The following is a 16,525-nucleotide window of genomic DNA, read 5'->3' on the forward strand; positions in this document are numbered from 1 at the left end:
GTAACCTAGCAACGCACGTTCCGTGGTCATTCACATGAACGCGCAACGCTAAGACCAGGCGTAGTTAAGCCTAGGCTTAAGTTTGGTTGGTGCAACTGACGTTAAGTCAACTCTAAAGACTGGTCTTAACTAAGACCTACTTAGCAGTTAGGACTAGGCTTAGTAAAGCCCTGTTGGTGCAACTGGCTCATGGTGCGCATCGATCTGCACTTCGGGTTCTGACCGGAAATAGTAGACCATCCGGTTTTTTTTTTTTTTGGAACACTCATTTCAACATACTACGACTTTCGAAAACTATTTAGTACGGATAGTATGTGAATTGGGACGCACCGGGACAGTTCACTGAACTTCTCTCTTCTCGCATGGATCTGACACCTGCGAGATCAAAGGCGGATATCGCGGGATTCACGCTCGTGCACGGTGTTATCAAGTTCTGTTGCTTTTATATGAAAATAAATATAATGAACAAGACCTCCAAAGTACTTATTTAATTACATACCAAAGACTCGTTTATCAATCATTTTACTTTAATTAGCCTACAGACATGTTTTTTTACAGTAGCCTATATATTTTTATAAATATGACAACAATCAAATAACCCATCACACTGTCATAGAGGGAACACTCACACATAATTTACACATAAAAACATGATATCAGTGTTTTGAAATCAAACATTTTAAAAGAGAACAATAGGCCTACATTACGGTCGTTTAAACCAATGAGCATTATATTTTGCCAACTGATTCTTGAATTAGTTGAATTAGTTTTGCTTTCATGAATTAGTTGGAAACAGGGGCTGTTGAATGCTTCTGAATGTTTGACGAATGAAGGTATGCAATTATTTTCCAGTAAACACACAGTTCTAGGTCTGTTGATTGCAGTTCCATATTACTTCAAATTATTTCAGTTATTTCAAAGGTCCTTACAGCCTACAACGACGCAAAGCAAACATAGGATACAAATGGCAAATGTTCCATATTCTATGCCATGTACATGCTTGTGTCCTCCAAAATGGTGGACAAGGTAATATAGCAGACATATACATTGCCAATTAAGTCTTTCTCTTCAGAAGAAACGGTCCACAACATTAATTACTCATTCTGTAGAGAATTTTTGTCATCCCCTTAATATCGCCTGTAGGCAAACAATCCTGATCAGACACGAGAAGTGGTTTCCTAATGTTATTTATTATTGTTTATTGTAATACTTTATGCCATCTTGTTATAAAAGAGATCAACGTACACTTATGTATCAAAAGAGAGAAATTATTTTTTTTCATTTGAGTGATAAAATTAGTCTCAAGTTTAAATCTGAGCAGAATTCTTATAGCATAATCTAAATAAACCAAGTAAAACTGCAACTGTATATCAGTTTTGTGATTATTTAGTGAACATATCACCCACTCTTATGTTGATTGTGTTGATTCATCTTCAGAAAAGAAGGCTTCCAGACAAACTTCAGTGTTAATGTTAATAGCTAAATGATTTTCAATAATAATAAAAAAAACATAATTATAAAATTAAAAGTTAAAACCTGTCTCAGCTTAAAAAAAGTTTTTTTGTGATAAATTTTAAATATTTTGTGGTCAGTTGTATAAATAAAGGTTGTTGGAGTATATGTAGTTCAGTCACGAAACTCTAGATGGCGCAAGCTTATAGGTCTTTAACATACCACCTGCTGGCAACCACATCACATGGCACAAGCTGATTGGCCTCTGCTGATTCTGCAGCCAATGAGATTGCTTGCTCAACATTTAAATGGTCAGGTTCAGTGTTTGCTGTTCCTCTGAAACCCTCCACTACTCCACCTGTCTTGATCTGCTACAGGATTTATGTTCGTCTATTCACGTAGCAGCAAATTTTACATGCTCACAGCAGCATTCTGTAATGAAATTGGTGGTAGCAAGTCCATACTTGTTTTGCAGCAGAGTGTGTAGCAGATCTATAATTATAGAGTGGGAAATCAATAAACCTAAAAACTTGTAATGATTTCTTTTTATTTTGGTATGTTTTTAGTTAATGAAATATATGAAGATTGTTAAAATACATTCAAAAATCTTAATCTGTTTAATAATTACAAAGACAGCATTGTATTTACATAGACTTATTAGGTTGCATTTCACAGAGTATCATACAAAAGAAAATGTAATTAACATATTCAGACAAATAAAGAAAATAATATAAAGTGAACAGTGAATAATTCCTTGGGGTTGTAGTCCAGACTTTATCGCCATGATGTCTCTCTTGATGACAGGACTGCAACACACACACACACACACACACACACAAAATGGAATGAGGTTCTGGGCTTCATGGAGGATGATCGGAAAATATGTTTTTAAATACAACTGGTGAAGATGGTTTCATATAGCAGATACAGGGAAGATTACATAAAGAAAGAAGGGTGTGGAAAATGTAAACAAAGAAAAAGACAAAAGCAGCAGCATAAAACCTCAAAATCAAACATCAAAATGCTCCATTTACAGTCAGACCTTGAGTCTGTTGCAGCATCCAGTGGAGGCAGTTCCATAGAAAGATGTGAAATTAATAACTACTTGATTTCTTTCTACATAACACACGTGTGCCAGGCAGGAAACACAGAGCAAAGCACACTGATAGCTCATGATTCATGTGAGCCTACATGAAAGAACCCCAAGGCAATGCAGGTTTCAGCAAAATGAGAAAGTGACCTTTTTTTGTTTTTGTAGTAGTAGCTTGACGCAGCAAGACAGAGGCTTGCTATCTGATTATAGGAAACCACAGAAGACAAAGTGAACACGCTGTTTTTGTGTTCTTGCTCAAAAAATAACATAATTAAAAATATAAATGTCCGCAATCTGTCTTTTTGGCCGTACACTTGAATTGTCTAATCAGAAAAATGACCATTACAGTGTGTTTGACAGTACACAGAGCCACCAGAGAGAAGAGGAGTTGTGCAGTGAAACGAGTGGGCGTTCTGAGAAGCAGGAAGAGGTAGAGGTGGACAAGCAGAAGACTTAGGCCAGCAGAGGGCAGCGGTGTGCAAGCTGTGCGTCACACATACACACCCTCAGGATGAAGGCTGGAGACAAGCGGATTCTGGAGGCTGCGTGGGTTCCCTAGGATTTGCTTGGCAGTGGTGCGAGGGTTAAACTCCAAGATGGAGGAATTTGAATCTGTCATAAACACAGTGTCAGTTATTTGCTTACGTATAGTTTTCTTCTGAAACCACCAGATTCATTTGGAAGACATATTAACATATTACCATGCATAGCAGAAAAGACCCAACTAGTGGCTCATGAAAAGTGCTTGTAATTTTACACACCTTCATCACTCTGTCCATCAGGTTTGAGGAGAGCAAAATCGATATCTTCGGTTTGCTGATTGGATTGTGCTGGAGTGACTCCTGTTTGCAGGATAAATTGCTGCAGGTTACACTGGCGTAGCTCCTTGTTCAGATCATCCATTTCCTTGGTTTTAGCCTACGGGGAACATAAGGGAGGATTTAGTGTTGGGTTGGAGGAAAAAAAGTTGAAGCAGTGACTTTCAAGCATCAATGATCCTTTATCACACATAGTTCTCTTTTCTTGAAATGAAAGGCCCACACAGACTTAAAGGAGAACTCCGGTCAATTTTAACATTGACATTTTTTTGTTCATTTGGAGTGCTGTCAATACAGAGAACAACGACAAAAATCGGTGTTGCCTACACCGAGTTATTCTATTTTTAAAATTTGCACCCTGTTGACTTCAATGGGGCAAGTACTAATCGGTTTAGTTACCTATGATCACGCGCGTGAACTCGGCAATCGACTACTTTGGACTTCAACCGAAAAACAGGATGTAAACACAGGTATTTGCGCTGGCTTAAATAACATCATTTTTATACATATCTTTCACATCTACTGCAGTCAGATTCACTCGTGTTCACTCAGAAGGAATCACCCACATTTTCTGTGCACTTGTAATGACACATCAAGGATGTTAAGAGGCTAAAAGCAGGTTTAGTACTTGCCCCATTGAAGTCAACAGGGTGCAAATTTTAAAAATAGAATAACACGGTGTAGGCAACACCGATTTTTGTCGTTGTTCTCTGTATTGACAGCACTCCAAATGTACAAAAAAAGAGCTCAATGTTAAAATTGACCGGAGTTCTCCTTTAACTTCTACAATGAGGTCTAATGGCCAAGCGATGTGTTTGAAATGTCATTTTTCATTCCTTACTACCATCAGAAATAATTGTTAGATAAAGCCACAAACTCGCTTTTTTTATTTCAACCATCCAAGGTGTGACTAGTATTGTTGGTAATAACAACAACCTGTAGGACGAATTAATATAGCACTGCCCTTGCAGAAGGGAGTGAGACAACATGTTAAGTAGTGTGTATGCAGCCCTGAGGTTCAGTTAGTCATGATGAGAACACACAACATGCTTTTGTGTGTCCACATTTAATGCTGTGAGGCAACAACTAGTACAAAGAGGTTTTATGTAAGGGATACTGTACAGTCAGCAAGTCATTACCATTAACTAAACCCCGACAGGGTGTTTAGGACCCCCATATATATGTGAACATGAAATGTTGAGTTCAAATTACTTTATAATCCTACCTGTACATGATCTTAAAAAGCTTCCACTAATAAAAATGTACAAAATAATCAGGCTAGCAACAGAACATTACAGTAATATTAACACTTTGGTCCACTGATGTCATTTTCACTACAATCAATAAATGAGATGAAACAAGAGAGGCCGAGTCAGGTGTGATACGAGAGACATGAGTGTTGTGCCTGTGAGCCGTAGTCAGATTAGACGCCATATTGAATTTAACACGGATGAAAATGAGGCTGTGAGGGTTAGACTTACAGTCTTTACAATGGCAAGCACTGCATAAAGTTCCTAGATCAAGTCATTTTCACAACTTATAACTATCAATAATGTTTTTTTAAGAGTTTTTGTCTACTGAAAGGTTTGTCATGTGATCAATCGGGTTAAACAACAGTAAAATACACTGAACGCACTTTACTTCTATCCCTCACAGCTTCGTTCTCATTCTTGTTAAAACTCAAATATGGCACTACCCTGATTAAGGTCTTTACAGTGTTACAGAATATCAGACCACCAAATGCCAAGACTGACCAATCAGGATCAAGTATTCCAGTATTTGCTTACTTAATATAGTAGGTACTACATTTAATGAAAAAACGTTTTTCATTTAATGAAAAACGGTTACTTCTGTAACTGTAAACTGTTAAAAACGTATCTTCTATGTAGTATAAAATTGTGCAGTATGAATGAAATCCGGGCATACTATATATCTGCTATGTTGGCTTTGTCATGTGACCTACGGCATCAGTTGAATAGCTACACTCACATTCACAGCTCCTCACCCGTGGCTTCATGGGATAGTAAAGTGTCCATCGAATGCACACTCCAGAATCTCTGCGGAAGTAGTAAGTCATCCGGGTAGATTTTAACTACTGTTTTTCAAATACTATAGTTGGTGCAATATACACTACGCACTATGTACTCAGTCGTATAGTGCATGAATTTTACAAGGTTATTTTGTCACCCAGAAACAGTCTGATAGCCCCTCCCTCTTCACTATGTGATTAAAGCTGTGACATAAATCTGTGCATCGGAGTATTTGAAGTGCACTTTTACTTTTGGGTATTTTCAGTCTGAACACACTAATCGCATTATTTATACTACAAAATGGTATCGAATAGTGCATAAGTACATGAATTGGAACACATCTTTTGTCTTTGGACATACTACACTGCACTGTTTTTCACATTCCATATATTAAGGAAGTATGCATATTTGGATGCAGCATTTAAAGTACTAAAGTCTCCAAATAATGTCAGTGAGCCCATGCAATATTGTCTCATAATATACGAGGATACATTGATTGGATTAAGTGTTTTACGCATGAAAATAAATAAATAAATGAGTATTAGAAACGTAACCTCTAGTGGGACAGATAATATGACAAGTGTGTAGCATTATGGGTGATAAAAACAGCAATGCACACCTGCAGTTGTTCATCTACCAGCCTTAACACCTTTTCTGTCTCTTCAACTGATGCCTGCAGTTCAGCCCCCTGACGCTGATGGTTGTCCAGTTGTTCTTTCACTATGAGTACAGATTCTTCAACACTGGGTCTGGCTTGAAGCATACCGTTTCTCTTGCTTTCAATAAGCAGCTGAATATCTCGCTCTAGCAGCTCAGATTGGCTGTCTGTGTCATGCAGCCTTTGACTGTGTTTGTCTAGGGATAAATGGAGTTCATTTTTTTTCCGTAGCATGTCCTTTTCTATTTGAACTTCAGACTGAAATTCATTTTCCCAGTACGGCACATGAGCCAGCTCATCCTCGTTCCGCCTAAGAAGACGCTGTAGGTGGTCCATTTCCTCAAGGAGGTCAGGGGAAAGGGTTGGAGGAGGAGACTGCTCCCAAACGGCCGCCTCCCTCTCTAGAGTCTCCAGCTGTACCTGCAGAGAGTGTAGCTGCCCCTGCTGTCGTAGAATCTGCTGATAGAGTGTGTCTTTGGATGGACCAGCTTGGGCAAGAGACGAGGGTGGCGATGGGGACACCCCTCGCGCTTGGGAGTCTCTGGGTGATTTTTCAACCTGTTTTGCACGAGTCCGGGGTGACGTGGAGGGCCCGAGATTGAAAGTAAGAGCTTTTTTTGGCTCCTTGTGTTTGAGGGGCACTGGATCTGGGTGTCTGGGTAATTGCGGGGCTCGACTTTGGTCTGAGGCTTCACTGCTCGTGGGACCGGTGCGCCGTAGGATGAATTGCACTTCATTGCCCAACTGACCCAGTTTAGCCAGGGACTCCAATGGGCGTTCATTGGCCACAAGCTGCCGTTCTTTATCCCGTAGTTTCTGGATGAGAACATACCGACCTGTTTGCCCTGAAAAAGTTCAAATGTAAATGCATTAGCTTCTCAACGACAAAGAAAAAACATGGAGAAAGAGAGAGATATTTAATAACTTACCTATAGCCTGGGCAAGAGCAATGACTACATCCTGACAAGATGTATCTTCTGATAGGCCACAAACGACACGTGGAATGCCATCCACCCATACTTTCAGCTCCATGACTGTGAGGGAGTCAAAGGAGCGTCTCTACATCACAATGCTCTGCTGAACAGATTGTGAAGAACAATTACTTACAATACTAGAGAATAACTGCACTTAAAAAACAACAAAAGTTGCTCTAAAACAGCTCTTTAGAAACAATCAAAGGCATCATTTATTTATTGTTTGTAAAGTTTAAAAATTATATATGAAAAATTGATTTTTATGTTCAGACGGTAGTAAATGCAGATATGAACCACCAGGCACTGATTTCTGTGTTGTTAAATGCATATTAATCAAGGGAGAATGTACAGTAGAGAAATGGGTTTGGATGTGAACTGTCCTTTAATATTCTTGATATCAGGAGTCAGCTTTACCTTTTAAGTGATATGACACATACTGTTAAAGGTAAAGTACTTTATGAATGAGTGTTTATGTTGTTATGTGTGAATAAAAGCCTAGTAAATGAAACATCATCCTAAAGTAACTGTGTCCTCTTCAGAAGGTTTGGATTAAAACCCTCGATTCATGTGGATTACTTTTACAATGTCTTACATTTTGAAGTGTCAAAGTTTTGGTTGCATGTCCTTTTAGGGATAGAAATCTCTCTGGTTTAAAAAAAGATTGTGTTTTGAAGATGAACAAGGCTTATTTGTTTGGAAGAACATGGGTGATTAAATGATGACAGAATGCTATTTTTTTATTAAGCAGTTTTAGGACAATTCAACAAAAATGATCCTTTGTTTTTAAAATGAAGTGGCTAAGCAGCCCAGGTCACACTTTAAACTGGGAGCTTTCCAGATTCTGTTCCTTTTTCTTTCCTTCAGAAATGAAAATTGCAATTGTAGTTAAATGTAATAGATCAAACTAACTAAACTCACCAAAACTATAACAAGAGACATAGTCTGTGCAATAAAAGGTTTTTGTATTCGATAATGAGAAATGCTGCTTTTACAAGTCAGATAATGGCAAAGTATGCCATGGAATAAACCAATGAATGTCAAAATGTATTATAAACATGGTTACTGTTATAATGTTTAATACTACATCAAAGAGGCGTGTTAAGATGTAATAACGTAGTTCAAAAAGGGTAGAATAGGATCAACGCTTTGAACCTGACACCACATTTCTCTAGAAGCATGCATGGTAAAATGTTCATCTAGACTGCAAATGAACCAGGTGTATTTTTCAGAGAGCATATCTTAAAACAACTTCTGCTTTGGCATGTCAGCAATGCAAGACAACAATCCCCTTCAACCAACACATTAATGAGAAGACACGTTAAAAAAACATTTTTTTTTTATTAAGATTTCAAGGCCTTTAGACGCAACAGATCAAAGTGCTTCAATGATACCCTAGAGTATGATCTGAAAAAAAAAAAAAACAATCCTATTTTGAAACGCACGTTTCCTTTGCTTCTGCCAAACGAACAGGTTAAGACATTGGATCTCTTAAAAACTGTCTGTCCTCTGTTCTGTGAGGTGAGTTAGCATGTGTCTCATGTCCTCAACCTGCACATAACGCTCAACTCCTGAGGCAATCATTAACCAACCTTCACATTCTTGTAAACCTTGAAACTGTGCTCACATGCTCAAAGAATGTGTGTACTGTACTCACACAGTCACAACACTTCTGCCTGTCACACTAGATCATTCATTTGATAAAATGGCAATACAGGATGCAGGACGAAGTTAAAACAATTCTTTCAGTCTCTCCACAGAACATGGCTCAGGTTTCGTAGCTTGTATTTTATAATGCTATATTGTAAGAGTGATGTCATGCCTTTAAATTTATTGTCACGCCTCTGTTGTAGCCTAATCATTGACTTATTTTAGCAAAATGACCTTCCCATATTTAACCTTAATTAAATGTTAAGCTAACATGTCTGAACATTTTGTTTTTATAGGAGTCATAGCTGCTTTAACACATTGAATTTGGTAAATTATCATAAAATTGTCAGATTTATTTTTCCGGTTATTTTTCTGCTGTTCACACACCTCTTTTGGGATAACATTCACATATCAGCTCACATTTTCTTTATCTCCCGGCATGAGGAGAAGTGCTTTAGTTCCAAAGGTGTCCAAAGTAATGCAGCTCAACAATGCAACCAACAAACTCTCATGGCAATTTGGTGGCTAATTCAGATGAATTTGTACAATCTAATTTGTATGTTTGCGTGCGATTTACTTACAGTTACCATGAAATCAAAATTGACAGTTCAAATAAAGTCCTGTCCAACATTTTTTTTCTTGTTCAAGAAGCAATTCACTTGGATATGTGTCACAATAGGGAAGAAAAGACTATCACAACTTCCCTACTGATGGTTAGGTTCACTTTGTAAAATATAGTTTTCTCATGAGATCAGGTTGTGTGCAAACTGCAGAGCCGCAGTGCAGATGAATGAATAAGAAGGCAGGTTCTCTAGACCCTCTTGAGGCTCATGTGAAAGACGCTGAAAAAGCAGCAAGTGCGAGAAACACCGCAACAGTCCATCTAGAGCACATTTAAATTTATAAAACACATTCTGAACCAGCCTTTATAACTGTAAACGGCACAGAGCATTCACGACTTCTCCATCAGAACTTTATGAATGGCCCAAAGCTGTGTGTGTGAAATCCCCATAGCATGTGTTGCTGTGAAAACATTCAATTTTCTGAAAGGAGGTGTTAATTTGTACCAGTGACAGCCATGTCATTACAATACAACTAAAAAGCTGGGTGGTGCAATAATCATAATGTACAGTTCTGTTTTTATTACTGCTAAGAACAAAAGTTTTCTGATTCATCACGCATATAAACTGCCATTCTTGTGGTAAATGTAGTTCTTATTTAGAATCACAAGTTTTTCGCTAGTTCGCACTTGCATATAATCAGATATAGAATATGCATATTTTGGCGTGCTGTCCGAGGAGAAGAGGGCTCGGGATTTGGCCCAAACCTAAAGTACTCCCCCCATCCCTGGGAGGGATAGCAACAATCGAGAGTGAGGAGTTGGGGCTGAGAAGGGACGCTGGAAAACAGTCGTGGAACTGGGTCAAGTTGGCTCTATATATGCCTCCTCTCATGCTGATTAGATTATCTAAACGTGCTCCTTCCGAACTTTGTTAATCAAACATTAAAAAACGCAACATTTTAAAAATTCACAATTGAGGTATGATCTATAATATATGTTGTAAAGCAAAAAGTGTAAATCTTTATGATGTTACCAACATTTCTTGTTTTACTCATAAATCCAAAAAAGCTATTCTAAAAATAAGATTACAAAAAAAACCCTGCTCTGTACAGGTAAAGTGGAACATGTTTTGTTAAGTAGCAAATGGTCTCACACAATGCATCAAACAGCGCATCAAGACCTCTAATTCACTAGAATAAGAAATACAAGAAAAAGTATATAATAATAACATAATATTCAATGTATGTTTAAAACCTATTAAACAAAAAAACAAAAGTCAGCAAACATTGCGTACAGCTTCCTCGCTGTCTGTAGCAGATCTGATGATGTGTGTGTAATCACATACCGTCCACCTCCGTCAGCAGACCTGCAGTAGATCCTGGTCTCTGTTGTTCTCATAGTGTCTTTTAAACTAATCCACCATGAAGTGTACACTGTTAGAAAAATCTGTAGAAATTACAGTATTACTGGCAGCTACTTGCCAGTAACTTACTGTAGATTTAAATTGATGTTATTTACTGGCAACAATTTGTTCAAAATTAAATGAACATTAAACATTAACAAGTCTTTATCTTTACAGAATAAAACTAAAATAACATCCTCATGCAAAGCATTCTGGGAACCAAAATCTGAAGGAAAAAAACAGAAAAAGGTTGTTGAAGATTTCTGGTTCCCAGAATGCTTTGCATTAGATTGTTATTTTATAATTTTATTCTTTAAAGACAAAGACTTGTTAATGTTTAATGTTCATTTAACTTTGAACAAACTGTTGCCAGTAAATAAAATAAATTTAAATCTACAGTAAGTTACTGGCAAACAGCTGCAAAACTACAGCAAATTTTTTACAGTGTAGAGACCCATGCAATCTGCCTACTTTTTGCCTAGACATTCCGTTACTGAAATTTAAGACCATAAACCCTAAACCAGTATCATGAGCCAGAACATCAAAGATTCAGTAGCTCTAACTGACTCAACGAACTCAGTAATATTGTGTAAAGAACTAGGAATCTAGTAATGAAGTTCACCTAGTTCATCTAAAAATGAAAATTTCATTTACTCACCCTCAAGTTGTTCCAAACTTGTCTGAATTTCTTTCTTATGCTGAACACAAAAGAAGATATTTTGAAGAATGTCGGTAACCAAACAGTTGATGGGCCGGCCCAGTTGACTTGGGGGGAAGCCGATGGGGCCTTGGGCCTGTTTGGTTGACCGTATTCTTCAAAATATCATCTTTTGGGTTTGTCAGAGGAAAGATATTAACATTTTGGGTGAACTGGAATCTTTAAGACTCTAACTACCTACAATTATGGTAGTTAGTTAAATTACTAACATCAATTTCACAATGTTTCCTCTACAGGTAAGTCCGAATCGTCAGTTGTTTGTATATTGTGTCTTTGTAGGTGTGAAGCTCAAATATGCTTGGGAAAACCATCCCTTTTCTCATGTTTCCCTGTCAACATGGGTTTTGAAGAGCACCACGGAGGGCACACGCTACCAGAAACATATGGCAAACTAGAAATACAGGTTTCAGGCTCTTTCTTCCGTCTGATTATGACAGATGAGATTGTCTGACAGCTAAATGACCAATAGGGAACTCTCTGCTTTTGAAATGTCATCTGTATGAAGGTAATATGATGCCATAAAGAATCGCATGCGCAGGGTAAGATTTGTGAAAGTGCACATACGATTGGAAGCGTAAATAAAATTTTCATGTGCTAGAGAAGATTTGTAAAGGTGTAAATCACATTTCAAGTGTAAGAAAGAAATATTTGCAGCATTTTACTGTTATTCATAGTGTAATGCATGTATTGTGAAACTGTAGCTTCATGCTTACGCAAAATATATATGATTTGTATTCTTCTGACTTCCATTTTTCCGCGCTTACACTTTTGGCAGGTTTTTTTTCGCACAAATACGGGCAAAAGCATTGGCGGCCTGTGAACAGAAATTTGCAAGCGAAAACAACAGAGTCTGGAACTGCAAAACAGATTGATCGCGTAAAATCAACCTTTGTGTAAAAAAAATAAACTGTTGCAAATGTCTACATGACTTCTTGTGTACATGAGGCAAAAAGTTTCCGTAATAACCTCGATTTGTACAGTTGCTTCTTACTTTTACCTGCGCTTACAGTTTTGGCACGATTCTCTCACTCTTGCGAAGAGGAGGGCGGGTCCACCTTCATCATGTAGCCAATCAAATGAGCTTCTCGCTGACTCTCGATTTACTCTTATCTGATTGGTTCAATAAACACGCCAGTCGCCAGAACCACATCTTTATCTTCATTTGGCACACCATCGTTCTCGTTCCCGAAATTGTACTTTTAATGCACACATACATGGTACATAAATAAATAAATCATGATTGCTTAATAAGCTGTGGACCATTAGGCTGACTATATGAGTCAGAAGAATACAGATCATATTTATTTTGCGTAACCATGAAGCTGCAGTTTCACAATACATGCATTACACTACGAATAACAGTAAAATGCTGCAAATATTTCTTTCTTACACTTGAAATGTGATTTACACCTTTACAAATCTTCTCTAGCACAAGAAAATTTTATTTACGCTTCCAATCTTATGTACACTTTCACAAATCTTACCCTGCGCATGCGATTCTTTATGGCATCATATTACCTTCATACATCTGATAGTTCACCTACACTAAGTGAGACTGTATATTGATGGCATTCTCACTCAGTGAACAAATGAGAACCAAGAAAAATGTTTACACTGTCTGAATTCCATTTGTTATGTGAACCAGCCAGAAGCAGGCTCAGGGATGTGTCTCACAGGCATTAGGTTTCTTGTGTTAAAGGGGTGAAACTGGCCTGCTTACGTAGGCAGCGTATCTAAACCTTGTCCATTGTATGCAGAAGGAGTGTACTCCCTCCCTCTCATGTGAGTTCATTGACGACTGCAAGTAAATAGTGTCTCCAAACAATGTACGATACCTTTGGTATGCAGCATTACAGGTGCATCAACCTCACTTTTCCTGCTAAAGAATTCCAGACGAATTTTATGTAGTAAAGAAGTATTCTTAACAGAACTCTCTGGCTAAAAAAAGGAAACCGTAATAAGAGGTTAAAGTAAAAATCTGTGTGAGATGTGCAATATCTATTTCAGCTCATCTACTTCAATGTTTCCCAACCTTTTTTGTCTTATTTGTCCCACATTATAAAAAATGGTAAATACATTTTTAAGTTAATGTCATTTCAGTTGAAATGATTTATACAGCCAAGTTACTCAAGCACCTCCAAACCAAAAGTGTGTTCCTTTTTTAGCGTTATCATTAAAACACACATATTGCTTTTTGAATAGTCGACTATGTTTTTATTTTATTGTGTTGAAAACCTCTGATTTACTGGCATTTCCACAAAGAATAACCACAAAATCACTTTAGGTTGGGAGTAGTCCTCTCTTTCAAACCATCCTCAGAGCGAGACAACCTCTATTCTAAATTTACGACATGATTCGTAGCCTTGAGCTGCAGGAACATAAATCAGATAGACTGCTCTTTCTTTTTTTTCACACACTGATTTCATCACTAATGCTTTTCAAACTTGTTTCAAGATCCATAATTTAAACTGCATCAATCGGAATGCACTGGTCTCGCCTGCAGTTGGTCAGTTCAATGAAATCAACCATTTTCCCTCGCAAAGTTTGCAAACAGCAGTAGATGTGACTTTGCTGTTTGCTTTGCATATCCAAATATAGTGACATAATTTTGTCAGGTGATTGGAATGCAGCAGAATTTAAATGGAAATGTATGTAATCAGATATTTCCTTAAATGTTTTGAGGACAGAATGTGGAGAAGAATCTACTGTGTAGATGTTGAATGAAGTAATTGATCTCCAAGTTAATAAATTCATCAAAACATCAATTCAAACTAGTTGTGGCCCTGTTTGTTGAGCATATTGCAAAGGTAAATGACAGTAGATCCTGTCGAAAAAAAAGTATCAAAAAGGAGAACTGATTGTTTTTAATCTGGATGGCTGATTGGCAACTTTGCAAATTGATCTTACTTATTCATTTATGAAACTGAACTTCAAATAGTCCATAAAAAGATACATTATGGGCTTGTTTTGTCATTTTTTCATGTTACATTTTCAAGGAACAGTTAATCAACAGAGGAACTTCATCGAAGAAATATCATCAGATACAGCACAATACCCAGATGGTTAAACAAACAGATCCTTATCAAATACAAACTCTACAGAGTGACATAATGACAGAATGAGCCAAAGAGCAGTTTTCACTGAGAAAAGCACAACTCATATTGGACAATCCACACAAGTGAAATACATTATATGCATTAGCCATGGACAATAATTCTAAAAGCTAAAAGCTAAACCATTCTAACTAATTACCCTCAGGCATTTTTTCCCTTTTTATCAATAAAACATTTTTTTTTTTACAAAACCTGGTGACCTCATTGAGTTTTTCAGGTAACAGACTGCTTCCAAACAGAGCAAGTTTACCAATTCTCTGTCGTCTGTAAATTATTTTCATTTCCTTGTTACTGATTAAAATCAATGACATAATCCAAAAAACAATTTCGGCAACTTATTCCTTGTTTGAACCACTTTCCTTTCCAGGCAGAATGGTAACACCTGCGTACATTTTAGCACATTTTTTGTCAAGTCTGTAGACTAACTAGACAAACCTGCTGGTCAGAGGGAAAGCTAAATTTACCTTAGAGTTGAAAGCTTGCTTCTGTGTGTCCCCCTTCCTGGTTACCATGATGAATAAATTTCAAAAAGTACCGTCATGCGTGTCTAATGTAAAATCAAAGAGTTAACCTGTAACGCAGATGTAAGAGTCCAACAGGTGTTGTTTTTCCTGTATCTATAGAAGCAGGATTAATGGCGCACTACTCGTTTCGCCTCTTGAAAGTGACTCGCTCTTTCCGCTCTCTCCAATGCTAACACATACCACAGCCTTCCCACGCTCCTCCCCCTCCACAGGTAACAGAGCTCTCATTATCTCTCTCTGTATTTCTCTGCCCTTCTTCTCATTCTCCCAGTCTTAGCACGGTTTGTAAAACGGGCAGTGTACACTTGGTATTACTTTATTGTATCTTTTTTTCTGTTGCCTGTCATTGTATTTATGTGACATAATTGTGTCATTGTGTTCCTGTAAAGATCAAATGATTTGGCTTCCTCTATAAACTGAATAACTTCCTCCTTATAATTTACCAGATGATACCTACCTGTAAGAAACTGTAAATGCTGTAACAATAGGATGGTGTGGGAAGTTACCAAGCCATTGCTATGAGGTTTATAGGTTGTTTAGGGTGTTTTTTGTGCATTGTATATGTAGTTGGTAAAATGTGAATGTCACTAGGGTGTTTTGGATTGTATCTTAAGTTGAATATTTCCCCACCTTTTCATTTTAAAGTGCTGCTTCCAGTGTCTTGCTATTTGGTTTCTAAGGTCTTCTAAGTGTTTTGTAACATGTTGATGTAAGGTTGATAAGGTGTGTTGAGTGGTTGCTAGGCAATTGCTTACCAGCCCAAGTCAAAAAAGCCCAACCCCGTATCTTTTTAATAATCTGAAATGTATCAGGACACCCAAATGTAAAACTCAGCTGTGCTGCTATATATTTTTGTGGAAACCATTTTGGCCAATTTAATGCATCCTTACTAAATAAAAGTATTATAAAAAAAAATAAAAAAACATCTACAGACCCCAAACTTTTGAACAGTTTAACTGATGCAGAAAAAGTTAAAACCCCAAATCTATAATCCTAAGCATGAGTGAAAAGGCGATGTTTTAAACACTTGTTGCGCTACATGACCATTAAAGGGTTAGTTCACCCAAAAATGAAAATACTCGCTCTCATGTAGTTCCAAACCCGTAAGACTTTTGTTCATCTTCAGAACACAAATGAAGATACTTTTAATGAAATCAGCAAGCTTTCTGTCCCTCCATTTACAGCCTAGGCAACTACCACTTTCAAGCCTCAGAAAGGTGGTAAAGACATCATTAAAGTAACCCATGTGACTCCAGTGGTTTAACCCCAATTTTATAAAGCGACGCGAGTGCTTCATAAAATGTTCCCATACCTGCTAGGAAAAAGCCCAGCAAGCTCAAACCTGGCTGTCAGAAATGTGAGGTAAAGTCACGACAAAAGAGATCCAGCGAGACAGATAGTGAGAGCAGACATGCCTAGAGACACTTTTATAAATAGTATAAGATTAAACATTTTAATTGCCACGTTTATTCTCATCTGAATTCCATGATATATTTTATTCTACATATTTTTGTCATATATATTTTCTTTATTA

At 37.4% G+C, this 16,525-nt stretch overlaps 1 protein-coding gene across 2 annotated transcripts; it reads right to left on the reverse strand.

The window, feature by feature from the left end:
- Window positions 1-2,005: 2,005 nt before the first annotated feature.
- On the reverse strand, window positions 2,006-15,208 carry rassf7b (Ras association domain family member 7b). 2 transcript variants are annotated; one of them, XM_081359975.1, is made up of 6 exons: window positions 14,932-15,208; window positions 6,981-7,125; window positions 6,013-6,896; window positions 3,307-3,463; window positions 3,050-3,157; window positions 2,006-2,258 (listed from the first exon to the last, which is right to left on the reverse strand). In XM_081359975.1, the coding sequence occupies exons 2-6, from the start codon at window positions 7,081-7,083 to the stop codon at window positions 2,227-2,229; spliced, it is 1,284 nt and encodes a 427-aa protein (XP_081216101.1). In that variant the 5' UTR covers window positions 7,084-7,125; window positions 14,932-15,208; the 3' UTR covers window positions 2,006-2,226. The 2 variants fall into 2 exon arrangements, with proteins under 2 accessions (XP_081216101.1, XP_081216100.1); XM_081359974.1 differs by having other exon boundaries at window positions 6,981-7,128; window positions 14,932-15,045.
- Window positions 15,209-16,525: the final 1,317 nt, after the last annotated feature.

Source organism: Scardinius erythrophthalmus (assembly GCF_964197995.2).
Source record: "Scardinius erythrophthalmus genome assembly, chromosome: 2".
Lineage (NCBI taxonomy): Eukaryota > Metazoa > Chordata > Actinopteri > Cypriniformes > Leuciscidae > Scardinius > Scardinius erythrophthalmus.